General features: G+C 50.6%; 1 protein-coding gene across 3 annotated transcripts in view; it reads left to right on the forward strand.

The window, feature by feature from the left end:
- Positions 1–15557, forward strand: part of XXYLT1 (xyloside xylosyltransferase 1) — a 157846-nt gene that overhangs the window by 77299 nt on the left and 64990 nt on the right. For all 3 annotated transcript variants that reach the window (XM_059163097.1, XM_059163099.1, XM_059163098.1), the window contains exon 3: positions 12973–13105. In XM_059163097.1, coding sequence (XP_059019080.1) covers positions 12973–13105 — 133 coding nt within the window. The remainder of the gene's footprint in view (positions 1–12972; positions 13106–15557) is intronic.

Below are 15557 nucleotides of genomic sequence, written 5' to 3' on the forward strand. Positions count from 1 at the left end.
ATAGTAGGTACTAAATCAGTGTGAGTTTCATATGTACTATTTACCACCATGGAAAATGATCATGAGGAATGTTGGAAACAGCAGTGGCTGTGGCAGCTGCAGAGAATGTATCATGAAAATGCTACTGTATTTGCAATTTTTGAGGCTAGGAACAAGGTCCTGCATTTCCAAACCTCTCTCACACTGTCCTGATACTTGGCACACAGTGGGGGGCTTGCTTTGCTTGACACAGCTGAGGTCAACATAGCAAGGTCTATCTTCGTGCCTGATCTATGTATCTTGTGCTCTTCTGAGAACAAGTTGCTGGGTTATAAGTGAGGGAAAAGGGCCACCTCCATTCAGAATCATTGGTGGCAGGGGCAGGAAGGGTCTTGGAGGGCATCTGTTCTAAGCCTCCTGTGTCTACAGTCTGGGAGAACCGATGCCCAGATGGGAGGTGGCTTGCTCAAGGCTGGATGTAGGAGCAAAATCAGACCTGTGAGCCAGGGCCCCACCCATGCACACTTGCCTAAAGTTCCCTAAGTCACATTTCATTAAGTAAGGTAGAGCCCATGTATTCCTGTTTTACAAAACGGAGGAAAGCCAGGGTGGGTGGTGTTGCTTTCTGAAACTGTCTGTGATACTTGTTTTTCTCTTCAATTATTTATTTTTGTGAGAATGCACCAGGGCGCTCTAGCCTGGTGTTGCTAGAAGTTTTTCAAGAGGGTCATTGTTCCACAGCCCCCTAGCCATTAGGTGCTTGGAGGAGGATGGACCAAAAGTCCCAATCACAGCAATCCTGATGCTCCCTCCTTGTCTAGGACCCCTGTGGCGGGTAGGACCAGAACCTTCCAGTCATGAAAGGTTGGCATGACCTGCTGTAAGTGGGGATGCCCGAAAGGTTTTTTTTTTTTCTTTTTTTTAAACATTCTATTTATTTGAGAGCAAGTGAGAGAATGAGAGAGAGAGAGAGAGGGAGTGAAAGAGAGCATAAGACGGGAGAGGTCAGAGGGAGAAGCAGACTCCTCACTGAGTAGGGAGCCCTAGGCAGGACTTGGTCCTGGGACTCCAGGATCATGACCTGAGCCGAACGAAGGCAGTTGCTTAACCAACTGAGCCACCCAGGTATCCTAGAAACTTCTTCTTTGCAGTGGAATGCCAGTTCATAAACAGAGAATGAAGGCATTGGAAAGTCCCTGTTTGGTGATAACCATTATAGTAATCCTTTATTCAGATGAGAAGAGTCAAACTTGTTCAGGAAGAGGACATCTTCATAGTCTTGAAATGTTTCCCTCCATGATGCTGTTGTTCTACAGAACAAGTGGTAGCTTCACAATGATCAAAATTAACATCATCAATAATGGGACAGATTGACATATTGTGTGTCCTGACAGGATTGAGAAAGAACATATTAGCACTTCTGTGTTGTTCTTGACAAAGATGCACAACCTGAATCTCATTGTGAGGAAACATTAGACAAATGTGCCTCAATGGAGATTTTACAAAGCCATTGGCCTATACTCCTCAAATTGTCCCAGGCCATGGCAGATGAGGAAAGACTGCAGAACGACTTCAGGCGGAGGAGACTGGATCACTCTGTGTCATCTTGAGTCACAAATTTTGTTTTGCACAATTAGAAAATTTTGTATGGGGCTATAGATTAAATGGCAGTGATGTATTCATGTTAATTTCCTGGATCTGGTGGTAGTACCACCATTAGGAGAGTGGCCTTGTTTCCTAGGAAATACATACTGAAATATCTTAGAGCCTAAATTCTCTCTCTCTCTCTTTTTTGCTATTATCTATAGTTATGTCAGTTTGGTATTATATTTTATGTCTTTAATTAAAAATGAAAACAAATAACTTAAATTCTACTTAATTAAAAAATAGAAACTAGTTAATTAAATGAAATTAAAATTTAATTAAAACAGAGAAATGAATTAATTAGTGTTTAGGTACAGTTCAGAAGACAGAATCTTTTCTATTGTGGAGTCTGGAACGGGAATAAGTTAGAAGAGGGTTTCTTGAGTGCCCTGCTCCAAAGAAAGGTGAAGTTGTATTTTAAATGGAAGTAAGAGTGGAGTCTTGTGACTTCTCCCTGTTCTTGGGTAATTCTTACGACCCAGCAGACTTGGGCTCCTGTGGGGTTCCCCTTAACCTTCGGAAACAGGGATGAAAGCCTTGAAACGCAGACTGTCTTAGTGGGAGAACCCATAAAATGAGGACCGTAAACTCTGCATGTAAGGATTAAGTGAGGTAAAACACATAAAAATACCGAGCTCAGGATCTGGCCTTTGGAACCTCATTTTGTAGGTGATGATAGATCGTCAGCTTTTTTTTTTTTTTATTGTAGCGTAAGAATCAATAAAATAACATGACATTTTGGCAAGAGGCCTGGCTCAGGAGACAGGAAGCCTGAAGAGCTATTTGACCACTGGCCAAGTCAGTCTGCAAACTGTCACGGGGCCACAGGTGCTGCTCCCGAAAAGATTAAAACCCTATTTTTTTTCTCCTGCTACAGAAGGGAATGGGTAGGTCTTCACATATAAATCTCAGAAAGGTATTTCTGGATTCCCCATATGGAGAGACTCGTTTTTCTCTGTGAAAGTTGCTGTACTGTGGATTTCTGGGCACAAGGAGTGATGGTGGGCCGTTCTCCCCTCGGCTGCCCCACAGTCCTGGGAGAACCTGCTGTTTCTCCTTGGGGGAGGATTGGCTGTTCTCAGCCTGATTTTTTTTTTTTTTTTAAAGATTTTATTTATTTATTTGACAGAGAGATCACAAGTAGGCAGAGAGAGGCAGGCAGAGAGAGAGAGAGGAGGAAGCAGGCTCCCTGCCGAGCAGAGAGCCCGATGCGGGACTCGATCCTGGGACACGAGATTATGACCTGAGCTGAAGGCAGCGGCTTAACCCACTGAGCCACCCAGGTGCCCTGTTCTCAGCCTGATTGCACCCGTCCTGCTCGTGCAGACTTCTCAGTAGCATGCCCCGGTCATGGTGGCAGGTCCTTCTGCCCTGTGCCACTGGAGAGGGTATAGAAGGTGACCTGGGACTCTGAGGGCAGTGGTGGGCTGCAGAACCCCACTAAGGGAAGGATGAGTCTGCGGGGTGAAAAGGCCCCAGGAAGTTGAGCCCCAGGAAAGAGTAAAGGATTCACCATTCCTACCAGGAAGAATTGCCAAAATACAGTTTTTATTAGTGACGTGAGAGAGACGTGAGAGAAAGTGCCAGACTGTCCGTGTTTGGGTGGCCGTTGTCATCCGGGACTGCTGGGGCAGTGTCCTGGCCTAGGACGTGACTAGGCAGTGTGCATGGAGTGTGCCTTCAGCTCCAGGATGGAACAACGTGCCAGCCATGCCAGAGGCCCGTCACCAGAAACAGAGTTCAGAGGCAGCAGCTGTCCTTGCACGGGCACCCCCGAGGGAGGTTTGGTGCTCCCAGAACCCCACGGCAGGACAGAGATTGTTTGGGGATTACGACCTTGCCTGGAGGGTCTGCCCAGCTTGCTGCAGTCTGGCTAGCTCCGGCGTGGTTCCCCTTACGAGTGACCATGTGTGGATTCTAAGAGACACCTTGGGACACTGGGTGGAGAGCTGGGCTGGAAGGGAAGCATGAGGCCGGGGGTGGGGGACTGGAGTCCTTGAGGGTGGCAGCCCAGGGCCAGTGGGCCTGTCCGCCAGCAAGGAGCAGGTGAGGGCTGAGCGGAGGTCTGGAAGGTGAGTGGACAGGCGTGCCGGCAGGAGCATTCCAACAGCTCTGCTGAGGCAAAGGAGGGGGCTTTGTGAATGAGGATATGGGTCAGATGACATGCACCTGGTTCCTGTTTGCCATCATTGACAGTGGAACCTTAGCAGCACTTAATCCTTTGGACCTCTATTTCTCCATCTGTAGAGTGGGTGGAATTACCATGTGCTGGCAGTGGAAGGACTGCTGGTTGCTGCCCTCTGTCTGTTCTCTCCTTTTTCCTTTGTAAGCCAATCCCATTCATTGGGAGCAGCATTATGCCCGGTAAAAGCATTAATTTCATAGCTTCCCTGGCAGCTAGGTGTGGCCAAGTGACTAAATTCGGGACTTCCAGGAAGGTTGTTGAAAGGGTCTGCTTTATGGCAGGGGGCTAGGGCGGGTACCTATCCCTGTCTTCCTCCTTGTTGTCTGGAAAGCAGCCTGACTGGAGCCCCAATAGGTATTTTGCACCAAGCAGTGACCTTGAGAATGGAAACCAGACCCAGGGTAACAAAATGGAAAGGTAGAAGGGGCCAGGACCTCTGAGAGGTTTACAAAGCAGTCCTGTAATACCTGGGTAACTTAACTTGGTCCTTGTATGTTATTCGGACCATTGTTGTTTGACATCTTCTGTTATAGCAGCTGGACCCGACCCACACAGATGCACCTGCCCCTGAGGGTTATGGGAAGGTTTAAGTGAGCTCAAGTATAACAAAGAGTTTTGTGAGTCGGGGATGCACTTTAAACACTGCTGGGTACTCTAAAAATGTAAGCAGTCAGTCCTGTTGTGGCCATTGTCGTTTGAGGAGGCCTGCGGGACTGGGCTGTGGTGGACAGGCCCTGAACAGGCTGGCTGGGCTAGGGGCATGAGTGTGTGCCAGAGCTAAAGCATGGGGATGAGGAGCTGCATGGTTAGTTTTCCTAATTTTACAATGAATCCACGAATGCTGGGAAAGAGGGAAAAGTGGCTGGGGGAGGTAGAAGAGGACAGAGGAGATGAGAAACAGGAGCCCCCACAATTCCCATAAACAACCTCAGGGTGAGCCATTTGGAAAGTTGATCTGTGACCATTCAGGCAGACCCATGGTAACCAGATCGCTATTTTCAGAAAACACCTGTTAATTCTGCCCAAAGAGCACTGCTTGCTACAGCTGCCATCCCCAGGGGTCTATGAAAAAAAGCCTGCTGGTGAAGAGCGGAGACCAGGCATCCATCTCAGGCTGGTGAACAAAGTGAGAATGTGATTGGGCCCCAAATAGGAAGCAGGGCTTGAGCTCTTGCAGATAAAAAATAAAATCTCTAGCAGACCCCAGAGGGCTCTAAGCTGTGGCGAGGTCAGCGGGGGCCACGGACAGCTGTGCCATAGAAATGAAAGGAAGGGGGACATTCTGCTTTCCAGATCTAGAATCCAGTTTCCTCTGCAGACTGAAATTCATACAAAAGTGCCTGAGCTATAATTTCGTACTGGCAATAGCAGTGAGAGGAAAATGGGGACCAGGTGTTGCATGGGTTGTCATATATTATAACGTCCCTAAAGTTTTTCAGCCAAGTTGGAAATAAATTCTGTCCTCGCTTAAAGGATGTGATTTATATACCTAGTCACTGAAGGCACGAGGGGTGAGGGAGGGGACACATGTCACACCGGCGCTGGAGCAAACACTGTGTCTTTTCATAATAATTTGTTTTGTTTTGTCCGCAAAACAGGAGGCGATGGTTGTAAAAAATGTGAGAGCCGGCCCATAGCTCACAGTCAGTTTTCCATGCTTAATTTTGAGAGGGAGTGAGGAGGGCTGGAAGAAAGAATTTTTTGTATAGCTAATACATAAAACTGACTGTGGTCATTAATTTCAACCTCTTGGCCCCCAAACCTTTTACCAGTGCTGCTAACAGGTTGTATAAATCACTCTTAGGAACTCCATTTCCTCCCTTCCCTCCACGCTCAGAGGCAGGGGCCGGCTGCTGACGTGGAAAACGGAGAGTAGCCCCAGGAGAGTCGGGGGCTCCACAGCTGGGTAGCGCCGGCAGAACGGAGCCGGCCTCGTCCAAGGCCATCTGGGGGCCGGAGGGTAGGGTCGTGTGGGGGTGAAGAGCAGGTCTGGGCTTTAGAGCCTGGCAGATTGGATGTGAGTCCCAGTTCCACTGCTTCCCAGCCATGTGATCTCGATTACCAAGGTTCTTCACTTCCTCATTTGTCAAGTAGAAATAATCATGCCCATCTCAGAGTATTTGGATGCTTACATGAATATAATAACACATCTTACACAGGTTGGCTATCATCACTGAAAACTTCCTTTCAACTTCTGTGGTGTGGGACCCCCTTTTTCCCTGAAGTTTCTCTGTTGGTCTCTGCTCAGTGAAAGGGAACCCCAGGAATTCTCCAGCTCACTGCATTGAGGGTCTTGAGGGGGATGGTTGTGGGAAGTGGGAGCCCCTTCTCTGCCCACAGAAGTTCCAGTCACCACGCTAGGGTGGCCTGGAGATGTCTGATGTTTTTGTCCTTGATGTGGCAGCATTTCTTGTGTTTAAAAGTAGGGGGACTTTAAAAGGGACTTGGGGATGTCTAAAGGCTTTTCTCCAAAACCCGTGTGTGATGGATCAAACTCACTATCCAGTGAGGAAGTCTGTGATCTCAATTCCAGTGCTTCCTCGAGTCAAGGGTTGCCTTCGTCAAGCTGCCCAGACTCTCTGAGCCTCAGGTCTCTCCTCTGAACACAGGAGCTACTGATGCCCACCCAGCAGAAAATGTAGTGCAAGTTCCTGAGCTGCACGAGCAAGTGGAAAGCCCCCATCCTGGGCCTGGCACACAGACACCCTCTCTCTGTTGCCAGGGAGAGACCGTTCGGCTGACTAGGCTGGAGGAGCCCCAGGAGTGGGGACCCAAGGCCTCGGACCCTTGGTGTGTTCCACCGTGTTGCTTGGTGGCAGCTTCCCCCCTAGTTAGCCTGCTGTCCTGCAGCTGGGCCTTACAGGGTGAAGGGAGTGGGGAAGGGGGCTTTGGGGGCACCGGGAAAAGCCCAGCTGGAAAGCGACCCAAGTTCTTGGTTGGATAAGAGAGCCACTACAGCCCATTCCAAGTGCAGACGCCCTTGGGGACACAGCTGGGGTCAGTGCATTGTGTGTGTGGGGGGAGTCTGCCATGATGGCCTGAGACCCTGCAGCAGGAGAGGCCAGTCCAGGGGGTCCGGGAAGGGGGTTGGCCTGGTGCATTGGGACTGGGTCTGTCCCTCAGGCCTCAGCACAGCTTCTCCTGGGCTGTGGGCCTCCTCCTGTTAGAGGAGGTGTCTACCCCTTTCAGTGGCCCTTCGGACCCTGGCAGCCAGAAGTCCTGCCCAACGGCAATGAAGAAGCCCCAGAGGCTGATGAAGTAGGTGGCCGATGGCTGCCGTATTTCTAGGCAGACGGTGAGAAGTCAAGCTTCTTCTCTGAGCAGCTGCTTCCGGAGTCTCAGCCTCATGGCACCTCACAGAGCCTGGGTTGTCACAGTGTCCCCTTCTCCCTGAACCCTCTCCTGGTTAGTGGAAAGCTAGGCCTGGTGTTCTGAGCCGAAAGCCCTCTGGTGCATTGTAAGTATTTATCTCTGGGAAGCTCTGACACTCTTTCCAGACAGAGGGAAAGGAGGCGCTTGCACAGTTGTTCTACCCCTCAGAGAAGGCCTGTTTGTTGCCCAGGGTGATAGGCTTACCCAAGCATGTCTGTCTTTTCCTAATTTCCTGGGCTCTTTTGTTGTATGTTGTTTTGTGCGTGTGAAGACGCGTCTACCAGGAATGGTTTCTGGGGATAGGAGAAGGAGAAGAGAGAAAAGGAAGCTTCTTTCCCCCCTTTTGTTTGTTTTTGGCGATCATTAATTACTCACTCTGGGTTGTAATTCCATCCATGGTCAGATGACATGCCTTGTGACTGGTTTAATTGGAAGCTGATGATGAGCTGTCTCAAGCCTTTCCACAGGGGAATGTTGACTTGGGAAGTTCCCAGCCAGTTCTGAGGTTATGCATGTTGCCTTCTGTGGTGAATGGCCCCCGGGGTCCTGCCAGGCTGGGCCTCCTGAACTCCGAGAACACCTCTGCACAGTTAGGAACTTCCTCAGTGCTGCCCAGATCTGGGGTCTCCAGGTCCTGAAAGCTGCCTCTTTAGCTAGCCCTTGTAGTCTCGTCTTTCCTTTTTGCACTTGCTAGGAAGGAGTGAACCATTTTTTTAGTCAGGCTGCAGCATGAGAGGCTGAGGTGAGCAGATGGGGCCTCTCTCGAAGACAGTACCACCTTCTTTACTTTACCCCTGGAGTTGAAGTTCAACAGGAAATAGGTCTCAGACCTAGATCCTTAGCATCTTTTCTCATGTCGGGTTGACATAACTCCGTGGCTCCCATCTTATGGTCAGACACTTGTCAGTCCTGTGGTTGGGGGTTTCAGCCAGGACCCCCGGACCACCTTCTGTACCCAGGAGGCAACAATTCCTCTGCTTCCTGAAGTGGCCTGGCTTGGCTTGCCTGATCTCTTACCAAGCGACCATCCCACAGGGGAAGCCATGTTCTGAGAGCTGCCCCGAGAGGTGACACTGCTGGCAGCACCTCTGCATCCTGCCATCCCCCTGAGGGGCCTGGCCTGCCAGCGTAAGTGCTGGTGCTCACCCGAGGACAGTGCCCATGCAGGACTCTTCCTAACACACGGGCAAGCTTCCTCCTACCTGAGAAAATGACACCCTTCACTCCTCGTTTTTGAGATTAAACACAGACATGGCAAGATTTGAAGATTTGAGATGCTGGTGGGAAGACCCCTCATCCAGCTGACTGGACGTCACAGTACCCTGTTCCTGGGAGTGAACGGGTCCAGCCAGAACAGAAGATGGCCAGGCTGGGGGCGCAGAGGCTGAAGTGCAGGGACAGTGTTTTACTACTGGTGGTGGTTGTTCTTACACCAGGAGATGGTGTGGCCCTTGACTGTGAAGTTTGGCTCCTGCCTCCCTTTGAATGTAGTGCAGTCCAAGGTGGGTTCCCAAAGAAACCCAAAGATTTGTTGTTTTGTTTGTTCTCTAAGATCCATGCCTGATGGTAGTGTGGGAATATGGAGAGCAATTTCCTGGGAGCTGGCTATCCAGTATGTGGATGATGGAGATCTTTCTTTAGCTACTACTGTTCATCCTCAAGTTCCGTTGTCATGGTGTGAGGGGCAGACCCTCCATGAGCTCCTTGCACTGGGGGCCTGGCTAGTCTTGGGCCATACTAGCCTGGCCACGATGTTCCCTGATTTGAGGAGTTTATGGTCCATAATGGGAGTGGGTAGTAGAAGGGGAACACCGACCGACATGAGAGCATTAGATAAGCCACAGAGACCTGAGTTCTGGCATAAGTGTTGCCACTTAGCTCGACAGTGTGACCCTTGACAAGGCCCACTTCTTCTTTGGTCCTCAGTGTAATGGGTAGCTTGGCTCTTCCTTCAGACCTATTATCCTAGATTATTCTGTCCTCTTTGTTTTTTTTTATCACATTCTCATGGGATTCTGACATGGTAGACATGGTAGGCCTGGATGCTGGCCACTGTTTTGAATTTTAAAGATGTCTAATCCTTTTTCTGGGATATTCTTCCCCATTCTTTATACATTTCATCCCTTTGGAGTCAATTCTCTCACCTATTTATTCCTTAAATAGGAATAAATTCTCAGTGGTCCTAAGTGCCGTCATTACAGCTGTCCTCCAACCAACCCAGCATCCTCTCTGGGCCATCACTGTGGCTGTCACTGCCATATACCAATCTTATTGCACCCTCAGAAGGGCCTATCAGCTCCGCCATGTAATTCCCACAGAGAGACGATGACAGCAGGGACCAGAGGCCAGAGGAACAGGCTCTTTAAGAGAATCTCACCCTAATCGCTTCCAGCCTTCCTGGTAAGCATCTTCCTCTTTCTAGCAGTGACATTTACAACTTGGCATCTTATTTCATAATTACATAAAAGAATAACCGCCTAGACAGATGCCCGCACAACAATGCAGGTTATGGAGGGCTGTCAGCTCTCAGGATAGAAGGGGGCATCTCCCAGCCTCAGCTGGAAAGGTAGGAACAGGCCAGTCCTTTCACATCGGTGGGAAGCAGTGAGTTTGCTCCTAGCCAGGTCACCTCATCTGGGAAGGTCTCTGTTGATAGAAGTATCAGCACCTTTTAGCAAACTAAGGTACTCGACAAACGAGGAGTTCTAAAGCTATAAAAGCATGTCAAGTTCCTGTGGCTTAGGGCTACACATGACCTTTTTCTGGATTCACTCCCAGCTGGTCCTAGAGGGCAGGAAAGGTGCTCAGATTTACAGATGGGCTTTTAAGACAAGGCCAGGGCTCTGCCCTCTCAGCCCATTCCCGGCCTCAAGGAGCACTCTGTCTGGCCAAGGTGGTGAGGTCAGGACATAGGTGTCAGTGCCCACAATCTTGACCAGGGCCTGTCCAGGTGGGGGAGGGAAGGAGGCATTGGGGCTGCTCCTCAGAGAATAGGTTGGATGTACATGACCTTGAAAGCCCAGGGAGTACACACAGCACATAGTAGGCCTGACCAGCTGGCTGACTGGCCTCTCGGCCACTGGGAGTTTCTTTAGCATAGTGAAAATGCTTGCCTATAGAAGACCTCACTTAAATTTCACATCTGGCCAGCTTGTTGCTCTGCTTTTTGTCTGTCAACACCCTTGGCACTTCTGTGTGCCCCTGTGCGGGTAGCAGGGGTGCTGGGCCTGTCTCCCAGGAGCTTCTCTCTGGTGAGAGGGGAGTCGGGCTCCACTGGAAAGGGTCACTGAGCTCTCCCGTGAAACTGATTGAGGTTCAGATCCCAGCCCTAGCACTCATTTGTTGCGGGACTGTGGGCTGTCGTTTTGAACTTTTCAAAGCCTGTTTCTTCACCAGAACATAGGAATAACTCAACCTGTTGGATGGTTAGGAGAAATAAGCTTGTGCCTGTGCAATGCTGGGTGCTTAAGAACCACTCACGGAAAGGATGCCTCCATGTGGCTGTCATTGGTGGCATTGAAAGTACCCCTGGGGCCATGAGGATGACATGAACCCCTTTCTCCATAGCCCTGTCAGTGCCTCAGAAGTCCCACCATACGTTCCCCAGGCCTCCCCATCATCTGGCTAAACGCCATTGTCTCCCTTCATTGACAGAACCTGTGATGACGTCCTTTCTCTCCTTGGGATGATGACGGTGCCCTCCTGTCCCTGTCTCATTAGTGCTCCACTCTACTGTGCGTACTGTGGATGTGGGACCTTGGGGCACAGGAGTCAGGCAGAAAGAAAAGGAAAGTGGCTAGAGGGGGCGTGTGTGCTATGAGGCCTCCCCAACGTGACTTCTTGGTGGCTATGACTCTCATTCCTAGACATCCTTTCCAGGGACACGGTGTTCTTCTCTAAGATCACCATCAGACTCCTCCATCTCTTTGTTCCCCAAGACTGCCTCTGAGAGCAGCAGATGCCCTGAGGCTCTGCCCTATGGCCTGTCCCTATTCTCTACTTCTGGTGGAGGGCAGCTTTCTGGGAGAGAGCGAAGTCACCACAGCGGCTTCCCAACCTCTGGACCCCTGAGTCTAACATTTCCTGATCATCCACCCATTTTCTTGCACCCCTTTCCTGCAGGGCCAGAGAAGTCTGGCTCTGGTACCCCCCTCACTTTCCTCTGGCCTGGGCTGCTGGGTTCTCACCTAGTGTAGCTTAATTTTTTCAAAACACTCACGTTGGACGTCAACTAATGTTCTTTTTCTGTGCCACAAAGGAAAAGAGAACAAGAACAAATGAATCAGTTGTTCTGGAATCATAAGCTATGATTTCTTCATAAACGAATTTAGAGAATGCCTATTGAATTCCACAAACATTCCTGAGTGTTTACTGACCACCAAGGTCTGCAGTATGATTGAGTGGAGGCTGAGATGCCAAAGATGGGGTCCCTGTCTTCAGATGGCCTCCCCGGACAGCCTGTCCTCAGACCGTCGTCATGCCCTGGGGAGAGCCTGATGGTGGGTGTTGGTGGGCGTCGCTGAGCCTCAGCTGTCCACCCCTGCCCAGGTGTCAAGGCCCAGCCCACGCCTCCCTCCTCCATGAAGTCTCCCTTGACTGCCTCAGGCATCAGTGAATTCCCTGCTCTCCAGACTCTGGATTCCTGCTGTGCTCTGCAGCCTGAATACAAGACGTTTCCCATATGTTGTCTCATTTTCCCGACATTACAGGCTCAGGGGGCCCGTTGGATCACCCCCACTTGAACAAATGGGACAGCTAAGGTTTTGGGAAGTCATTTTCCCAGGGTCCCAGAAGTAAGCAGCAGCAAAGCTGGAACTTGCACTTGCGAGTCCTGATTCCCACCTCAGGCCCCCTCCTCAGTGTGGAGCGCTTTCTCTCCTGCATTGTTTGACCCCAAGCACCCCCTCCTTGGAGCCTCTGCAGCCCTGCCCATGACATGCACCAAGTTCCTCCCTTCTTGGTTCCAGCCACCTGTGTGTCATTCTTGGTGGGGGACAGGATAGGGGTCCTGGGAAGCCGGGTCCAGTCCCCTGATGCCACTGCCTCACAGGAGCTGAGTCAGGCTTGGTGGCGAGGGGGGGGGGTGGGGTGGGGGGTGTGGGGTGGGGGGGGGGGAAGGAGGAGGAGAGAACAGAGCCGGTGCCTCCCTCTACCCTCCTCTCCCTGAGTCATCTGGAGGCAACGGAAGCAAATAGCACTTACGTGCCGGGTAATTGTAAGACTCAGTTTGTCTAATTATAGCTCACTTTGTCTCTCAGACAGTGGAATAAAAATATAACCGTGTCCGAGGTCTTTCAGCGGTGCTGTCGGCCTCTGAACTTGGCACATGTTGGGTTTGAGAAAGTACTAGTCAGGGCGGGTTTCCAGCCCTCTCTCTCATGGGTCATTTACCACCTGTGCCCCATAGAGAAACACCTGTAAGCTTTGAGCTTTCGGTAGGGTATCCATCATCCAAGCATCCAGGCTGGTTCGTTTTGAGAATGGAGCGGCATGCTATTGAAAGTTACACCAGGACAGTGGGCCCGAGGTAGAGCATATGGTCTCCTTGTTCTAGAAAAAATGCATGTGTGCAAGAGGTGGGGTGGGGGGCGGGCAGTTCATGAAGTCCGATGCAGAGTGGGTCACTGGGGCAGGAAGGGCCTCTGTTTCCAGTGACAGCTCTGCATCATTCCGGGACCTCCATAGTCATCGGTTACCTGCTTCTGCCCACCCCCCACCTCATTTTCTGCCCGTGGCTGAGCCTCCCAGGATGTGTGTCTGCGTCTTATTGTTTTCTTTCTCTTTCCCCCCAGAGATCCTGCGGATAATTCAGCTGGACCTGGACCTGAAGTACAAGACCAACATCCGGGAATTGTTTGAGGAGTTTGACAACTTCCTGCCAGGCGCCGTCATCGGCATAGCAAGAGAGATGCAGCCCGTGTACAGGTAGGTTTGTGGCAGCTGTGGGGGCAGTAGGATCCTCTCTAGCCCCTCATCTCCTTCCCCTGCCCTGCTTCCCATGGCAGACCGAGATTTATTTGTAGACAGTCTTAAATCTCTTAATCTGCACTAAATCTCTTAGAGACACCTTTGTCTTTATTGCATATATGGTGACTAGTGTGGCAGGTGGGACTGCCCCAAAACTGTAGCTGCTGCCTCCTTCTTTTTGGGGAGTTTGGAGCCTTTTTCTCATAGAAAGCTGAGCTGCTTGGGTTGTTGGTTCTGGTTAAGATCAGAATTTTACAACATCAGGCTTTGTATAGCTTTAATTGCCTCGTCTGGTGACAACCAAGGTTTTCTTGGCCTCTGAGTCACCAGTGATCCCTCCTCTGTCTGAGCAGAACCAGTGTATCAGTGTCTTGTGAGGAAGGGAAGGCCTTACGGCTTGGGAGCCCCAGGTGGGGTCACCTCGTCACTGTGAAGAAAGCCTCCAGCGTGATGCCATGCGCTTCATCGTGAAGCATGGGTTGTAGAGAAGCCTGGCACCTGAGAACCAGGAGACATGCTCAGGGATGTTCACTGCAGCATTGTGGGCAGTGGCCAGAAACTGGGCATGACTTAACTGTCCGTAGATGGCAGAATGGTTAAAGAAAATCTTTTCATCCAGCTGAGTACCACACAGAACCACAGAGAGCCAGTGGACACACGCCCTGCTGCACAAAGTTAACTGTCATCTGTAAGGGTGCATGCCATGTGGCAAAAATTATAAGGAAAACCAAGGCAGCGATGATCCCCCAAGCTGGCCTGGTGTTCCCTATGGAGGGGTGGGGACATGGTGGGGAGGAGGATCTGAGCTCAGGGTGCCGCTGGAATGCCTCAGTCTCTTGTCTCGTGTGTGTACTGTATGCCTTACAGTGGAAATGAAGAAAAGGAAAAGACACCTAGAAGTGTTTGTTAAAACTAGAACCATGATTCTGGGTCCGGAGAGTTCCATATTGCTGACTGATCCTCCTCCCGGTAGTGCCAGAGCTCACCCAGAACCTAGCTGCCTAGAGCTGGAATTTCACCATCCCCCTGGGCTGGCCTGCCCTTTGTTGTCTGAGCAGACCCTCCCTCCAGCTCCCTGTGGGCATTCTTGGAGCCTGGCTGTCTTTGGAGAGCTGCGGGGCACAGGCTGCTCGTGACCCCAGAGCCCGTGTTTCCCCTAAACAAGTGGGGAAGAGTGACAGCTTGCTTGCTTGTGACTATTTGCAAGACACAGATCCCATAACAGGAAATTCCTGCGAGGCCTCTGAATGGGCTGATAACTCCCGGGCCTTGTGGGCTGTTCGCCCTGACGTCATCCTCTCCCAGGCTGTCCCCCAGTCACACAGCAGAGCCTCACAGTCTGCAGGCAACTGGAGGGGAGGGTTTAGGTAAACACTTGCCACTTCAACTCAGAGCAGCCTTAGCGTCTTTTTCCCTCCCCTTTGTACAGGTGGACCTTATATCAGGGGTTCTTGAGGGTTCTTGATTTAACACCTAGAAGCAGTGGAAGGAGCACTGAACTCAGAGTCCAGAGTCCTACATGCTAATTCCCTATGCTTGGGGCTGGGGTTCCTCCAGCTGAGGATGGGAGCTGGTGTGCTGTAGACCTCCCTCCCCCGACTCAGCACTGTGAGCCTACTCTTCCCACCCGCACCGTCTCCTCATGGTCTTTCCTGTGTCCTGAGGCTGCTGGTCTGCTGCTGGGCTCCTCACTGCTTCCTAAGGGCCAGGGTCCCCAGAATACTCACACCAGGCTCCTGATTAAATCCAGTCAGAGCCATGAGGCCTTCAAGCCCTGGTTTGGAATCTTCTTGCGCAATAGAAATGGAAGTGTGATCCCATTTAAACAGTATTGGCCAGAATTTATGTTTTTGTAGATCCAGGATTTCATTAATGGTGAAACTTAAATCAATTTAATTATCTGGACTTCTCAGAAGAAATCTCTGAAAGATTTTAGATCCAAAATGAAATTGAATTTTTCTCACCTTTGGAGTCTTTAATTATCATGTGCAATGAGAAAAATGAGGCCTCTGTCGCTGCCGGCAAACCCCCAGCCTGGCCTGTTGTAGGGCTTGTGCACTCACGATCAGCAGAAACGAAAACTCCTCCATTATATGCTCCCCCTTTCCCCTTACTTACCACCCCTCCCCCCCAGCAGCTGAAATATTTATAAAGCCTCTAATAATTAAGTCTGCAAATGACGGCCCTGCTCGAATGTACACCCTACTGGCTCTGGGTAATTGCCTCTGAATATTCGCAGCCTCGTGCTGGGACTGGGAATGGTTTGGTTCTGGCTGGGCCGGAGGCGGAATGGAGTGTGGGGTGTTTCTTCCACTGGAAAACTGGAAACACCAGTGGCCCAAAAGAGTAAATGTTGGTTGTCTGCACCTTTGGAGCCTGTGCCTGGTTGTGTGGGGTGGCAGTGGGGGTT

Source organism: Mustela lutreola, chromosome 2, assembly GCF_030435805.1.
Source record: "Mustela lutreola isolate mMusLut2 chromosome 2, mMusLut2.pri, whole genome shotgun sequence".
Lineage (NCBI taxonomy): Eukaryota > Metazoa > Chordata > Mammalia > Carnivora > Mustelidae > Mustela > Mustela lutreola.